General features: G+C 46.8%; 1 protein-coding gene across 1 annotated transcript; it reads left to right on the top strand.

Moving 5' to 3' along the window:
• Positions 1-1878: 1878 nt before the first annotated feature.
• Positions 1879-13635, top strand: ALOX5AP (arachidonate 5-lipoxygenase activating protein). The gene is made up of 7 exons (XM_015648644.3): positions 1879-2050; positions 2738-2804; positions 5252-5373; positions 9556-9655; positions 10636-10706; positions 12042-12123; positions 12763-13635. Exons 3-7 carry the CDS (start codon positions 5304-5306, stop codon positions 12923-12925), a joined length of 486 nt encoding a protein of 161 aa, XP_015504130.1. The 5' UTR covers positions 1879-2050; positions 2738-2804; positions 5252-5303; the 3' UTR covers positions 12926-13635.
• The last annotated feature ends 206 nt before the right edge of the window (positions 13636-13841 follow it).

Below are 13841 nucleotides of genomic sequence, written 5' to 3'. Positions count from 1 at the left end.
GCCCAAGGATGGGAATAAAGCAACATAACCCCCAATCTTCCAAGATTACTGGGGGAACTACAGGCTTTTCAGCTTCACCTCAGTTCCTGGGAAGGTGATGGATGAGCTAATCCTGGAAACCATCTTCAGGCACATCGAAGACAGTGAAATTGCCAGCAGTTGGTAGGTATGGCTCAGGCAAGGGGAAGTCATGTTTGGGAATTTGGTAGACTCCCATGGTGAAGCAACTGGCCTGGTAGAAGAGATGAAGTCAGTGGGTATTTTCTGCCTGGATTTCAGTGAGGCCTTTGACACTGTCGCCCATGAGATCCTTGCAGAAAAGAGTTGATGTATGAGGTGGATTGAAAAAAGTGGCCAAACCTTTGTGTCCAGAGTGTGGTGATCAGTGAATGGCACAATGTAGTTGGGTGCCTGTAACTAACAGTGTACCCCAGGGACAAAATGGCACAGCATTCCATTAATGATCTGGATGATGGGCCAGAATTTACTGTCAGCAAGTTTGCAGACAGCAGGAGTGGCAGACAGAGCAGAGGGTGATGCTACTATCCAGGGGGACCTTGACAGTTTGGAGAAATGTGCTGACAGGTACCTCATAAAGTTCAGCAAGAAGTGCAAAGTCCTGCAGCTGTGGACAAAAAAAGAACATCATGTACCAGGACATGCTGGGGGCACCCATCTAGGCCTTTCTGCCTCTCACATCACCCCACCAGTGAGTGGACTGGGGGTGCACAAGAGTTGAGGGGGGACAGAGTGAGGACAAGTGACCCCAACAAATCCAAGGATTACCCCATGCCATATGGCATTGTGCTCAGCATATAAAGCTGGGGGAAGAAGGAGGAAAGAGAGAACATTTGGAGGGATGGTGTCTTCCACAGTAACCATTATGTGTGATGGAGCCTGGTTTTCCTGGAAATGGCTGAACACCTGCTTGTCTGTGGGAAGCAGTGAATACATTTATTGTTTATATTTGCTTGCATGTGTGGATTTTCCTAACCCTTTTCTCACTTTTATCCTTCTGATTCTCTCTCCCATCTCACTGGTGGGGCTGTGAACAAGTGGCTGCGTGGGGCTGAGTTGCCTGCTGGGGTTGAACCATGACAATGGGACACAGAGGGTGAGGAGGAGGAGGCTGTGCCAGGGGACCTGGAAGGGCTGCACCTTCTGTCTTCCATCTCTGTTGTGAGCTGAATTTGTACCACTGGAATACAAAGACAGTAAGTGAAAGGAAGAAGGCTGTGAAATGTGGGGAAGGAGGGGGTTTTGAGGGAGGGCTCTGTCAGCTCATTCTCTTGGCTCTGCAGAACGAAGGCAGCATTTTAAAAACTGCAGCATTGCCCTTTCCTTCGTGCTGCACTTCACTATTTCCAGCTCTGTTCATGAGCTCCGCTGGTGTTTTGTCAGGGTCCAGCAAGGATGCGCTGCTGAGGCAGGCTGCCGTGACAGCAGGTAGTCACCCACACGTGTGTGTGCACTGCCTTTGACGGGGCTGGGGTGCTTTAAGATTGCAAAGCACAGGGCTAATATTAAGCAGCCAGTCCAAGGGGCTTCTGTCACCTTGCATTTATGACAGAGCATGAGAGCTGGGTGTCACCTGGCACTCACATGTGGGAGCTTCACACGAGCAGCCCTTATTTCATCAAGAGACATGCGCTTTCATTGGAGTCCTTTCTGCTGAGTTCTGATCAGAGTGCATGAGAGGAGAGGTGAACATCCCAAAATATATTTATAGGTCTGTGTTCCTGGTCCTTTCCTCTTCACTATGAAAGCAATTCTACAAAGGGATTATTTTGACTGGCTGTTCAAGATTCCAGAGGAGGAGATTAATGTGCAGGAAGCCTCGCAGAGCAACTGGAAAAGCTCGCTGGCTTTGCACATTTTTGTGAGCTTCACGGCTCACTGTGTCAAGGTTATCTTCCTCAGACAGGATGATGTGGATGTCAAACAGCCATGCAGCAAGCAGAAGGGCTGGGGTCTGACAGCAGCTGCTGAAGTGCTGAATTGCCTGTGCCTGAAGAGGTCTGACCACAGCTGGGGGTTACAGAAGGTGCAGGTACTGTTCCCCAAGCTCCCTCCCCACTGTACCACTCCCTCCCACCCCCTTTTCTTTTTTTTTGTCTACTCAGGAAAATCCCTTATTTCAAATGGCCAAGTGAGATATGATGGAGATGTTTTGCACTGATCTTTCTCCCAGGTGGATGGGGTTTTCCAGTGGTGCCAACTTTATCTTACCCAGACAGTGATCCTGTGTGTGTTTAGGTCCCAGGGAGAAGGGACAATTTAGTGTGTAGATATGGAAAAAACTGTTTGCAGAGTAATTTTAGCCCTCCTTTGCCAAGGCAATTCCCCAAATTGCAAAAATATTGCCAGAATCTCTTAGCCTGCAGCTATTCTAGTGCCAAGGGGTATAAAAAGGTAATATTCCTCCCCATAAGAGGTTTCTGCTCTGTCTGTCTATACAACAGTGTTGCCTTGCCATGCTAAAGGGACTTCTTATTCCATGTCTCACATACCATCTTGATTTCCTTGTTTTTCCTCAAGCAGAGCCCTCAGAGTGATGCTGTACTTAAAACAAACAAACAAACAAACAAAAAACCAACAAAACAAAACCCTGCAGTTCCTTTCTTAAGGCAGCAATACGAAAGAGGTTCTTGCTGGCAAAGCTTTTTTCTCTCTGAACACCAAGAAATCATTTTAACAAGCCCTGGAGTTGATATCATGTTGGTTTTTTTTTTTACAGCAGGGAGGAGTGTGAAACCCTGCTTTCCTCCACAGATACATGTGGGATGGCTTTGGAGCAAACCTGGGTAAGAGGAGGGAACAGGCTGGGTTTCCAGAAAAGCACTGCGGGTGTCAAGTGCCAAAATCCCAAAGCATTGCCAGAGGGCAGGGGGAAATCCAAAGGTGCAGAGCAGAGGAGAAAAGTGGGGATGAGTGTGTGGTGAGAGGCACTGAGCAGAAGAAAAGCAAAGACCTGGAAAGCAAAGAGGAGGACAAGAAGAAGGCAAAGGCATCAACAGCTCATCTCTCACGATGTGGCCAGCACACAGGGCAAGGGATGGGAGCTTGGGTCAGCCTGCTGAAAGGCCTCCTGCCATAAACCGGTGTGTTGTCGGGTTTTTTGCATTATGGCAACTTCATACCTCAGCAGCCTGATTTCTACCCTCTTTTATACAAGAGTTCTGCTGAATAGAAGTCACCTCTGGGAAGCCTTTGATAGTGTGGAAGCATGTGTATTTTCTTGGCAAGTTGGAACAGACTTACGTGCTTGTGCTGCCACTTGTAAATCAAAAGCAAGCTGCAGGCTGCCAGGTAGCTTTGCACCGGCACAGAACAGGTAGCAGAAGGAGAAGGCTCAGTGCCTGCTGCAGGAGAATAACTGGGAATCCTCCTACCACGGATGTCCTGAGGACCTGTATTGTCTCCTTTTCCCTCTCCTGTCAGCAGCTCCCTCCTGCTTGCCCATGCCCATGCCCAGCTCCTCTCTTTTCAATCATAACACTGATCTCTGCTTAGACAATACTCTTCTTTCAACTTCCATAATTAATTATTAATTAATTATAATAATAATAATTATTATGCTAATTCCATAACAGCTTTTAGGTGATGGGTTTTTCCTTCTCAGAAAATTAGTAGATGCTTAGCATTAAATACCATCCCTAAATACCAGCTACAATCCTGTGCTCAATAGACAACAAAACATAAGCACTGATGTTCAAACACTAGGAAAAGATCATATTCTGTTTAAAAAGAAAACTTCAACCTGAATGAAAGCATTCTCAAAGAGCTGTTGTGTTTCTCCTTTTGTTCTTGGATTTGTTTTTTTTCTAACGTAAATCTGGCAAAAGTAAAAAATCTGAAGAAAAAACCACAGGCTGAGTCTAAACCTTGATATTCTTTATGGCCTTGCTTCTCACACAGTCATGTCTGTATGGACTGTAGGGAAGGCATCCCAAAAAGACAGCCTTTTCCTATTCTGATAACTATGTCACAGCTCAGTGTTAATCACCTACCTCTCAGCCAGTTCATCTCTGTATTTGTTTATCTCCAAAGTATATGAGAGTTTTCCATATGTAAGACTACGGATTATAAAAATTTGCATGATAGAGAGACTGGATAAAAACATTGTAAGTAAATGTATTCCCATTGAAAAGGGTGGGTTTTGCAGGTTGGCTCCTGCTGGGAACTCCTACCTGGCTTTGTCCCACCCAGAATGAGGTCTGATTTGCCTGTGACAGTAACTGGTGAATGATCTCTCCCTGCCCTTATCTCAACCCCTTAGCCTTTTGTTGTATTTTTAATTCCCTGTCCAGCTGAGGAGGGGAGAGATAGAGTGGCTTGGGTGAGCACCTGCTATTCAGCCAAGGTCAACCCATCACTTTTGTCCAACACCAGAGCCTGTGCTTCTGTGCCAACTTCATCAAGGGGCTGGATCTGAGCTGTGAATATGCTCAAGTTCACAGCTATACTGTATATATATATATATAGTGTATATATATATATATATGTACACTATATATATATATATAGTGTATATATATATATATATGTACACAGTATATTGGGCTTCAAGCACTAAAATTGGGGCACAACTGTGAAGTCTGAGCCTGTAAAACACTGAATGCTCATAGCTGTCACTGTCTCCCAAGGAGTTACTTGCAGGGGGAAGGATGCAGGATCCATGCCTGGTAACAAAAGTCATATTTCTGTGCTCATCAGCAATGCTCACAGTGCTGATGTACTGCCCATTCCATTATGCCCGGGAGTTCAAGAGCTCTGGCTTGTGGCATGCAGGCCTGGGGTCTCCTCACTGGTGAGACTGATGGAGATGTGACCAGGAAGATCATCTGCATGAGATCAACACCATTGCTGACACTTGTCGACATTATTTCTTCTCCCTGCTACTTGTGGAGTGGTCGGGCACTTGCTGGCAATGCCATGGTAGCCTGGCTGGTTTCTTCCAGCCTTCTGCTGTTCCACAGAGCCAGCCAAATTCTCAGACATGCTTTAGATATCCAGGTTTTGCTTGTGTGTAGGAAGGGCAATAGGTATCTTTCCACATTATGTATCCTCTTGGATCACCAACATGTAATTTTTTTTCCCTGGGCTTCATCTGTACACAACAAGCAAGCGAGCCTGTGGTTATTGGTCTGACAGGCACAAGAGCAGAGGGTGCTGCCACTCTCCTGTGAAGCCATAGGAAGTGTTTCATGATTCAAGATAAAACCTTCACTTCCTCGTTCTGTGCTCGTAGCACTGAGCTGCCACCGAGGCTGCACCGTCCACCCTGACAGCTCCCTCACAGAATGGACCAGGAGACCCTGGGAAGCATTGTCCTGCTTGCCATCGTCACTCTGATCAGCGTTGTCCAGAACGGTAAGACAAAAATAAATAAATTTATTTAAGGGATAGAAGGGAGCTGAGGAAAGTTCAGGATGACACATGCTGAGCTGATCTTTGGATAGATAATCTTTGGTTATAAGTGCATGCATGCTTAGGCATGGCTTTGGCTTTAGAAACGGCCTCCTAAGCATGGAATTTTGTGTGATGCTGTGGCAGTATCCTGACTGTCACATGGTCTTACTCCCTGACATTCTAGAGTGAGTGTGTTATACATTTCAGCTAATACAAGGACTAATATGCTGGGATACCCTGTGGCTATATGCGTTTTGATTTGATGACTTAAGACCTCCTTTTCTGACCTAGGTCCCTGCTATGGTAAGCCAGGGCTGCTCTCAAGCTGGAGCCCTGCTGCCATGGGCAGGGATGGAATCCCTGGGGGGCTGCAATGGGTCAGACCTTTACCTGGAGCTGGGTGAAGGGGATAGAATCGGAGGAGTCTGTGTGGGCTATTTGTGGGCAGGCACAGCTCTCCTGCTTTCCTGTATCTCCAGGTCCTGCAGTATAACAATGTACATTTCCTGAGATGGTGAAGTTTCCTTCTCTAGCTCTTATTCAGGCCTTGTGTAGTCATCCTTTGTATATTCTTCAAGATTTTTTAAATAAAACAAGTATCTCTCCTGTGTAAATTTGATTTTAACTTCTTTGCGCTCTCTTACAAGTACTTATTTTAGCAGGAAATTCTGTCCAGAATACAAAGAAAGTATTGAGTTTTGCCTCAGCTGCACTAAGTTTGCCCAGGTTCAAAGAAATTCAGCAGTGGGATGGGGGGGGGCTGGTGAAAATTCCAGAAATCTCTAGTGAAGGCTTGTTATTACAAATAGGAGATTCCCACTGAGCACAAAGTCCTAGGAAATGGGCTATTCTTGGGCTGCTGCAGAGAGGGGGAAGTGCTGGGAGCCTAGCTGCCAAGGAGCAAAAACAAAAATGAAAAAAAAAAAAAGAGATGCAAACTGGTTTAGTTTCAACATAGTCACTAAATGCCACATCATTTCACCCAATGCTATTCTCTGGTAAATGCACAGCGTGTGACATCACCAGAATATGGTACATTAAGACCAGAGCACGTACCATAATTAAGAAAATGTGTCAAATATACGTTTCTTGCTATGTAATCATATGACTTTATATACATGTTTTTTCCTCTCATTCGCACATATCAGACTTCCATTCATGTGCTTTTAGCTGTCTGTGAGATTATTGACCCAGCTGCTACAAAGGGGAAGTAGGATGCTTGGCAGAGTCTGCCGAGCACGTGGCACAGACAGCCCTAAACCATGATTTCAAGCTTTACATCATCTGATTTCCTCTTCCCAAGCTTTCTTTCTAGAAAGACTGGACCTGATATGCAGCCTTGCAGTGACTGCAATTATGAAGGCAGTAGAAATGTTTGTCAAGGGGTATCAGGTGGACTGAACTCTTGTTGTGGCTCTCATTCAGCAAAGAACTTGGGCCTCTGCTTGACTGTCTCTAAGTGCATGAACTCAGCACCACGTAAATTTGTGATTAAATGCTTCTCTGCATAGGGTGCAGGACTAGAAAACAGCTTGAATGGTGTTACTCCTAAAGATGGAGGTGGGCTACGGTGCTGCCCCAGTCTGGTGTCCATTGACTGTCACCTTGCTCATGATGGAATCTGCACATCCTACGGAATGACTCATGTGGCCGCATACCACTGAGTGACGCATGCAGCCTAAAGTATTGTTCTTTCACTGAAGAGATGTTGCAATCCAGAAGCTTTCAGGGAAAATCAGTTTCTGACCAGATCAGGACAGAGGAAGCAAAGTGGAGAGAAATAAGGGGCATGTTTGCAAGCACTGGCTATGTGGGATCATCAGCTCTCAGTGTCTGTTGACATGGACTTGTGAAACAACCAGGCTTACACTGAACTCTTGAGCATTGCCTTGATCAGAGTGGGACTGCCACTGTTCAGGCTCTGGGCGGTCTGTGCAGCCTTGGATCCTCAGGGCATTATATCCTGGAACAGCTGAGGTGAATTAAACCTCTCCAGCCCTGCTCTGCTCACTCCTCTCATGATGGCTTGTGAAAGCACCCTCTTGCCTCCTGGCATCATGGAGCCTCTCTGCAGCAGCAAGCTGATATTTGGGAAGTGGCAGCACCTGCAGCAGAGGAGAGGGAGACAAATGGCTTACTTGGCTTTCTCAGAAGCTGTGGTATTTTCTAGAGATTTCCCATGCATGATAAAAGAAAGGGAGGAGGTATACTACCAGTGACTTCATGTGGTCCCAGACCTGCAGGAAGTGGTTTCCCATTGCTGCAGCTCTGGACAAAAAAGTGCTGATCACCTTTGTCCTCTTCAGTTAGGTCCTTATCCTGGGGTGACTTTATGATGCTTGTATCCCCAATCACCTTGTTTATGTTATATATTAAGTTCTGGACCTTTAAGACTGGCTCTGAGAGCACAAGCAGAGAAAGAAGAAGCCGTAGTTTGTGTTGATAAAGAGCACTCACTGCCCTGCGTCCTGCTCCTGGACTGTGCTATCTGCAGCACAGACAGAGAGCGGGACAGAGCTCTCCTTTGCTTTTAGTTAGCTTTTAGCTAGCTGAGGCAGAGAAATTCCCCAGACTGTTCTTTTTTCCTTTTCCTTGGATCTGTTCAAACCTGCTCTGGACTGAAAAAAAATCCCAGCCAAACCCCTGCACAGGTGTGAGGGATCTCACACCTGTGGCCCACCAGGACCTGGGCCTTGTCACTATCCAGTGACAGAGGGATTGATGAGAACCTGAGCAAGCCCAGCTACACCACATGAAAAAGACTTTCCTGGATTTGCCATCTCATTGAGCAGCGAGAGGTTTTATTGTTTAATATTATTCAATTTCTGTTAAATAAACAGTTTTTCCCACTTCTCCCCAAGGAAATCTTTCTCCCGAGCCAGCTGAGGGAGAGGCCGCTTGAATTTGCTTTCTGGAGGTACCCCTTTTGGGTGTTCTCTCTCAAATTTACCCTAAACCAGGACAGTCCTCTTAGTGGCTGCAGGCAGGGTAACCTGTTGCCAAAGGCTGGGCCGGTGTGCAGGTGGAGGTGCTGAGAGCTCTGTGCTGCCCGATGGTGTCTGGTCAGGGTCCCCCAGCAGTGCCTGGTGCTGCGGGCAGTGGGAGGTCTGCAGCCTGCCCCAGGGTAGGGGTGCTGGCTTAAAGCACCGTGGGGTTTTCTGCAGAAGGGCTGTATGTACCCTGGGGGTCCCACAACACTGGGAACCGAAAAGCTCAGTAGCTTTTATTAAGGACAATGGAAGTACAAAAAACCTATTTACAGCATCAATGAAGGATGAGAAAAAGCGGCAACCCTTCAGATTGCAGGGATGAAATCCTGCAGCTTATCTAGTTAAATTTTTATTGTTACAATAATGTGTTTCCTGATGGCCTATCTTTTATGTGGATATATTAGGTTAATATTCCAAGCCACAGAGTGATTTGGATGCACTTGAGATGGGGTGCACGACAACAGAAAGTTTGCAGCTTGTAGCCTGCCAGAGCTCTCTCTGGTGTATTTAGACATGTGATTGATGGTCTCTGGTTTAGTGTCATCAGATAAAACATGTTTGTCAAGAAGATGAAATATTATCTTGAGGTGCTGCATTTTTGCAGCAGCTAACACTCTGACATAACTCTTTTGCCTAAAAGGAGGATACACACAGATCAGCCATTAGGAACAGGCTTTCTTTGGGCCTTTCTGGAAAAAGAACCAGCCCTGCAGGATGTCCTTGGTTTGGCAAATGGGTTTCACTAAAAGAGAATAGACTCCCTTGTCTCCCTGCTCTGTTGGAGAGCAAGATTTGGGGTTGGCAGCTCTGACTGGAAAGCTCTTTTTCCACTGGGAGCTCAAAGGACCAGGTCAGGTCAGTGGTTCTGCAGCAAAGATACAGAGACTGACCAAAGTGCAATATTGGGATGAAACAGGGATTGGAGGTGAGAGCCTGCTACCAGTCACCTCCAGATATGTGGGGGTGCACAGAAGGTTTGGTTAAACCTGGGTGACAGAGCGAGCACACTGGCCGCATCCTGCACCCTCACACACCTGTGTCTTCTCCTGGCGTCTGTCCAGCATGGATGCTTATGGGAATAGACCTGAGCCCACAAAGCCCAGCTTCTGCAATATCTTCAGATGACATACTGAATACCCTGTTTTTTTAACAGCTTTTTTTGCTAACAAAGTGGAGCATGAAAGCAGACATTGCAATGGGAAGGGATTGCAGCGGCAGGGATCCTCCTCCTTCGACCGTGTCTACACTGCCAAGTGAGTAGACAAGAACTGAGGGGTTGGTGAGGGCAGAGTGGGGCTTATCATGCTCTGCATTAAAATTAAATCCAAACCCTTTTGGGGGCCAGAAGTGGATTCCAAATTCCCTCAGATGAAGGCTTTGTACATAATCCCTAGCTGTGCTCAGTGCTCAGACATGAAGTTTTCGGATGTATTTGCTGAATCCAGCACCCTTTTACCACCCTGTGCTGCATCTATATAGGTCTTGCAGCCATCACAAGTACTGTGTCCCTTCATCTGGGAACCAGTTCACTCTTCCCTGCTGGAAGGGTGGCACAGGCACAGACAGAGTCCCAAGGGCTCAAAAGGAAAGAGCCAGCAGAGATGTCAGCCTGCTGAGGAGCAGGGAGGTGTCAGAGCTTGCACAAATCCCTTGGTCTCTGGCACCTCCCTTGGCACACAGCTCTCCACTTCTCCACTACTTTTCCACATATAATCACTCTCAACTTCTTCACTTCTCCCCCTCAGAAAGCATTCACAGCTGAAGGAGGCAGCTGGAAACCATTCCTATTCCACTGCAAAGACACATGTTAACTCTGTGAGACGCTCTTATTTGTGATGCAATTCTACATTTGTTGGTTTCATCCAATAACTTTATTAATATGACTCAATTTAAAGGACTTTAAGCCAATAAAGCTCACAGCAACTATCATGATCAAACAGGTTAGGGAAAAAGTGGCTTCCACAGGTGCCACATGGGCACAGGATGGTTTGTTTTTCTCATCAGGCAGCACAAAGGCATCCATTATCTGAGTGAGAAAACAGGGAAGCAGATGTGGGTGAGGAGCCCAGCCCTGGGCAGGTCAGGGGCCTCACATTGCTCTGGGATGGAAGTCTACTCTCAGGGGCACTAGTGCAGCCCAAATTCACCTGCCACCATTCTCTGCTGGTGAAACATAATGAGTATTTTTCTGTTTGCCTGTGCTCTGATTTCTCTCTAATACATTCCATTCTAGCCAGAACTGTGGACATGCGTACCCTACGTTTCTCGCTGTGCTTTGGTGTGCTGGCCTTCTCTGCAGCCAAGGTAATGCTCTAAAGTTTGGGATTTTTTTTCCCCCCTTCAACCTGGCACCACATTCAGCAGAGGATGGTGAGCGCTTCACAAGTTACACTTTCAGGGCTTAACCCTCCTGCAGCAGTGGAACCTGTCTTACCCTCCTGTCCTGGAGATTAGCATGCTGCTTGAGTAGCAGCACACTAGTGGCTTGGCTTGGCTTATGTCAACAGATGTGTTCCCAGACTTGATTCAAGGTAGTCCAGGCCAGGGACATTTCCCATACATGGCATTATGGCACTTTGTTTTTGGGAGAAGGGGTTGTGGATTATTGCCATGTTGTTCAGTCTTGGAGCAGGAAATGGGCTCAATTTCTAAATTGCCAGAGCTGCCAGCTCTCCCCTGTGCTGAGGGCAGCCCAGGACTACTGACCTGCATTTCTAATTGTGATCCCCTTCAGTGCAGTGTGAGTTTGTCTAACATTAAGATTAGTTCATACCTGGGGTACCTGTCTATTTTTTCTGGGAAAAAATGGAGTTCCCTGACCAGGAGGAGGAGAACCAGTTTTGTCTGCAGCTGTGGGAAAAGCTAGAATTATGGGGGAAAGCCCCTTTTTATATGCTCAGAAGTTAGTATTGGACCATAGTGTAACCTCCACCTGTTCCTAGTGAAGTGCAGTTGCCAACCAGAACAGCCTTCTCTTTCTGGTGAGGACAGTGCCTGAGTTGGAATTCTCTTTCCTGAGCCTGGTATGACCCACACTGGATTTCACAAAATCATAGAATGGTTTGGGTTGGAAAAGATCTCAAAGATCACCTTGTTCCAGCTCCCTTGCCAGACACAGGAACACCTTCCACCAGACCAGGTTGCTTGAAGCCCCATCCAGCCTGGCCTAGAACACTTCCAGGGATGGGGCATCCACACCTTCTCTGTGAAACCTGTGCCAGTGGCTCATCACTCCCACCGTGAAGAACTTCTTCCTTAAATATAATCTAAACCTGCTCTCTTTCAGGTTAAAGCCTTTTCCCCATTGTCCTATGAGTTCATGTCCTTGTAAAAAGTCCCTCTCCAGCTTCCTTGTAGGCTCCCTTTAGGTACTGGAAGGATGGTGGTGAGTGTGTGCTCTGCAGTGGGCACAGGATCCTGAGAGCAGGATTACACCCACAAAGTCTTCAGAAAAGCTGGAGTGAGGGCAAGGCAAGGGCTGTTTCCAATACAGAAGTCTTCATCCCAGTTCCAGTGCTTGTTCCATAATGCAGGACTGCAGATTCCCGTTTCCATTCCAGCCCAGGCAGCAGATGGGGACAGTGTGTACAGTGAGACCTGGGCTGGTGTTTTTAATGCCTTGTTTTATCCTTTACCCAGCTCCTGCTGCCTTTGCTGGCCTGATGTACTTGTTTGTGAGGCAGAAGTACTTTGTGGGCTACCTCGGGGAGAGGACTCAGAGGTAAGGACTTGCAGAGCCTCTTTACAAAATCCAGAATGTGGTAGCAGCACAGCTGGATGCTGCCACTTCCACAGGCTCAGCTGCTGGCTTGTGGTGCTGCCTGCAAGAGCTGCTGGTGTTGGCTTGTGCAGGAAAGCCTCTCTCTTTTGGATGAATGGGTGTAGCTGAGGGAGATGATGGATGTGCAGCATCACTGGGTTCAGGGGTCCTGCAGCTCCCGCTCACAGGACTCTCTGCAAATGTTTGCATTTTTGTGCCCCTATTTGCACAAGATTGTGTTTCCATATTAGTATTTATATTTTGTTTATATTAATAAAGCAAATTACACACATGTGAAACAGAGCTATCTCACAGCCTGTAATGGATGAGAACACATTCAAGTCCCTCTGAACAGACACTTTTGTAAGCAGCAGCCTACGCTGAGAACAGAACACCAAATCCAGATCCAAATGGATCCTGAAAATTACATTTAAGTCCTCTCAACTGCCTGGCAATGCAAGACAGAAGAGAAATTTTCCCCCTCTCTGTCAGCCCCTGGGGTCTTTCAGTTGGTCTCAACAGCGGAGTCCAAAGTCTGAGGGTTCTCATGTGAGATGATGCACACTAACAAATTGCTTTCCCTCATTTCTGTTTCCTCAGCACTCCTGGCTACTTGTTTGGAAAACGCATCATTTTGTTCCTGTTCCTCATGTCTGTGGCTGGAATACTTAACTACTATCTCGTCTTCTTTTTCGGGAGTGACTTTGAAATACACATTAAGACGATAACCAGCGCGATCTCTCCGTTGCTGCTCATACCCTAACTCCCCACAGCCCCCAGGCGGTCAGCACGCTTCATTTATTGATGCCCAGAAGCTGCTATAATTCAACTGTTTAAGAAATGAACCCATAACCCAGTGAGATTTCTGTAAATCTCATGCTTGACAAGCTCTGTAGTTTGATTTAGCCTTGCTTTTTTCTTCAGGAAAAAGATTTATCATGAGCACTTTGCACGCCCAAGGAATGGTAACAACTTTCAGTTAATTCTTTAGAATTTTTTTCCTAAAGTGCATCTTGCAAGCTGATTGCATGACGGAAGGAACATTGTATCCTCGCTTCATAACTGTATTGTATTTAGCTTTTGTCCCAAAACCCAGGATCCTCCAGGGTTGTTCCTGACTGGTGGCTCTCCCAGTCACCCTCAGAGGCAAGAACAGCCTTTCACCAGCATACCACACACTGCTGCCTGCACCAAGGCATGGACCAGCCTCTTCACCTACCCTTTCCCTCTGACTTGTTGATGACCAAGCTCTTGCTGTTGCAGGAAGGTGGCAAATCGGCCCCTCTCTTGTCTTCCTTGATAAATATTCATGTGCGTAACACTCACCACATTGTTCTCATTTACAGTCCAGCCTCTTTGTTCTCCCAGAGCTGGGAAAAGGAGTGGTGTGTAAATGAGGAGCTGGTGTCTCACCGGTGGGGTTGGGTTGGGTTTGTTTTGATTTGCTTTGTTTAATAAAACAGTCTAAAGCGATGAAACGTGTCTGCTGCCATCTTCTTTGCCCGGTGCGTGATCCCATTGCTCTGTGGCTCAGCAGCTGGCCGGAGAGTGGAGTAAGGGCAGCAGCACAGGGCTCTTTCTGCCAGCTGCTGAGCGCCCCAAAAAGACCGAGCTTAACAACTCCCCCTCTCTGAGCATGTTCGCTGTTCTGCTCCCAGCTCTGACAATGTCCATGCTGA

Source organism: Parus major, chromosome 1, assembly GCF_001522545.3.
Source record: "Parus major isolate Abel chromosome 1, Parus_major1.1, whole genome shotgun sequence".
Classification (NCBI taxonomy): domain Eukaryota; kingdom Metazoa; phylum Chordata; class Aves; order Passeriformes; family Paridae; genus Parus; species Parus major.
This window is presented reverse-complemented; position numbering and strand designations above follow the sequence as displayed.

Coding starts and splice junctions, on each gene's coding strand:
- ALOX5AP (XM_015648644.3), top strand. CDS start 5,304: ATGGACCAGGAGACCCTGGGAAGCATTGTCCTGCTTGCCATCGTCACT. Junction 5,374..9,555: donor GATCAGCGTTGTCCAGAACG/GTAAGACAAAAA, acceptor TTTTTTTAACAG/CTTTTTTTGCTAACAAAGTG. Junction 10,707..12,041: donor TGGCCTTCTCTGCAGCCAAG/GTAATGCTCTAA, acceptor TCCTTTACCCAG/CTCCTGCTGCCTTTGCTGGC.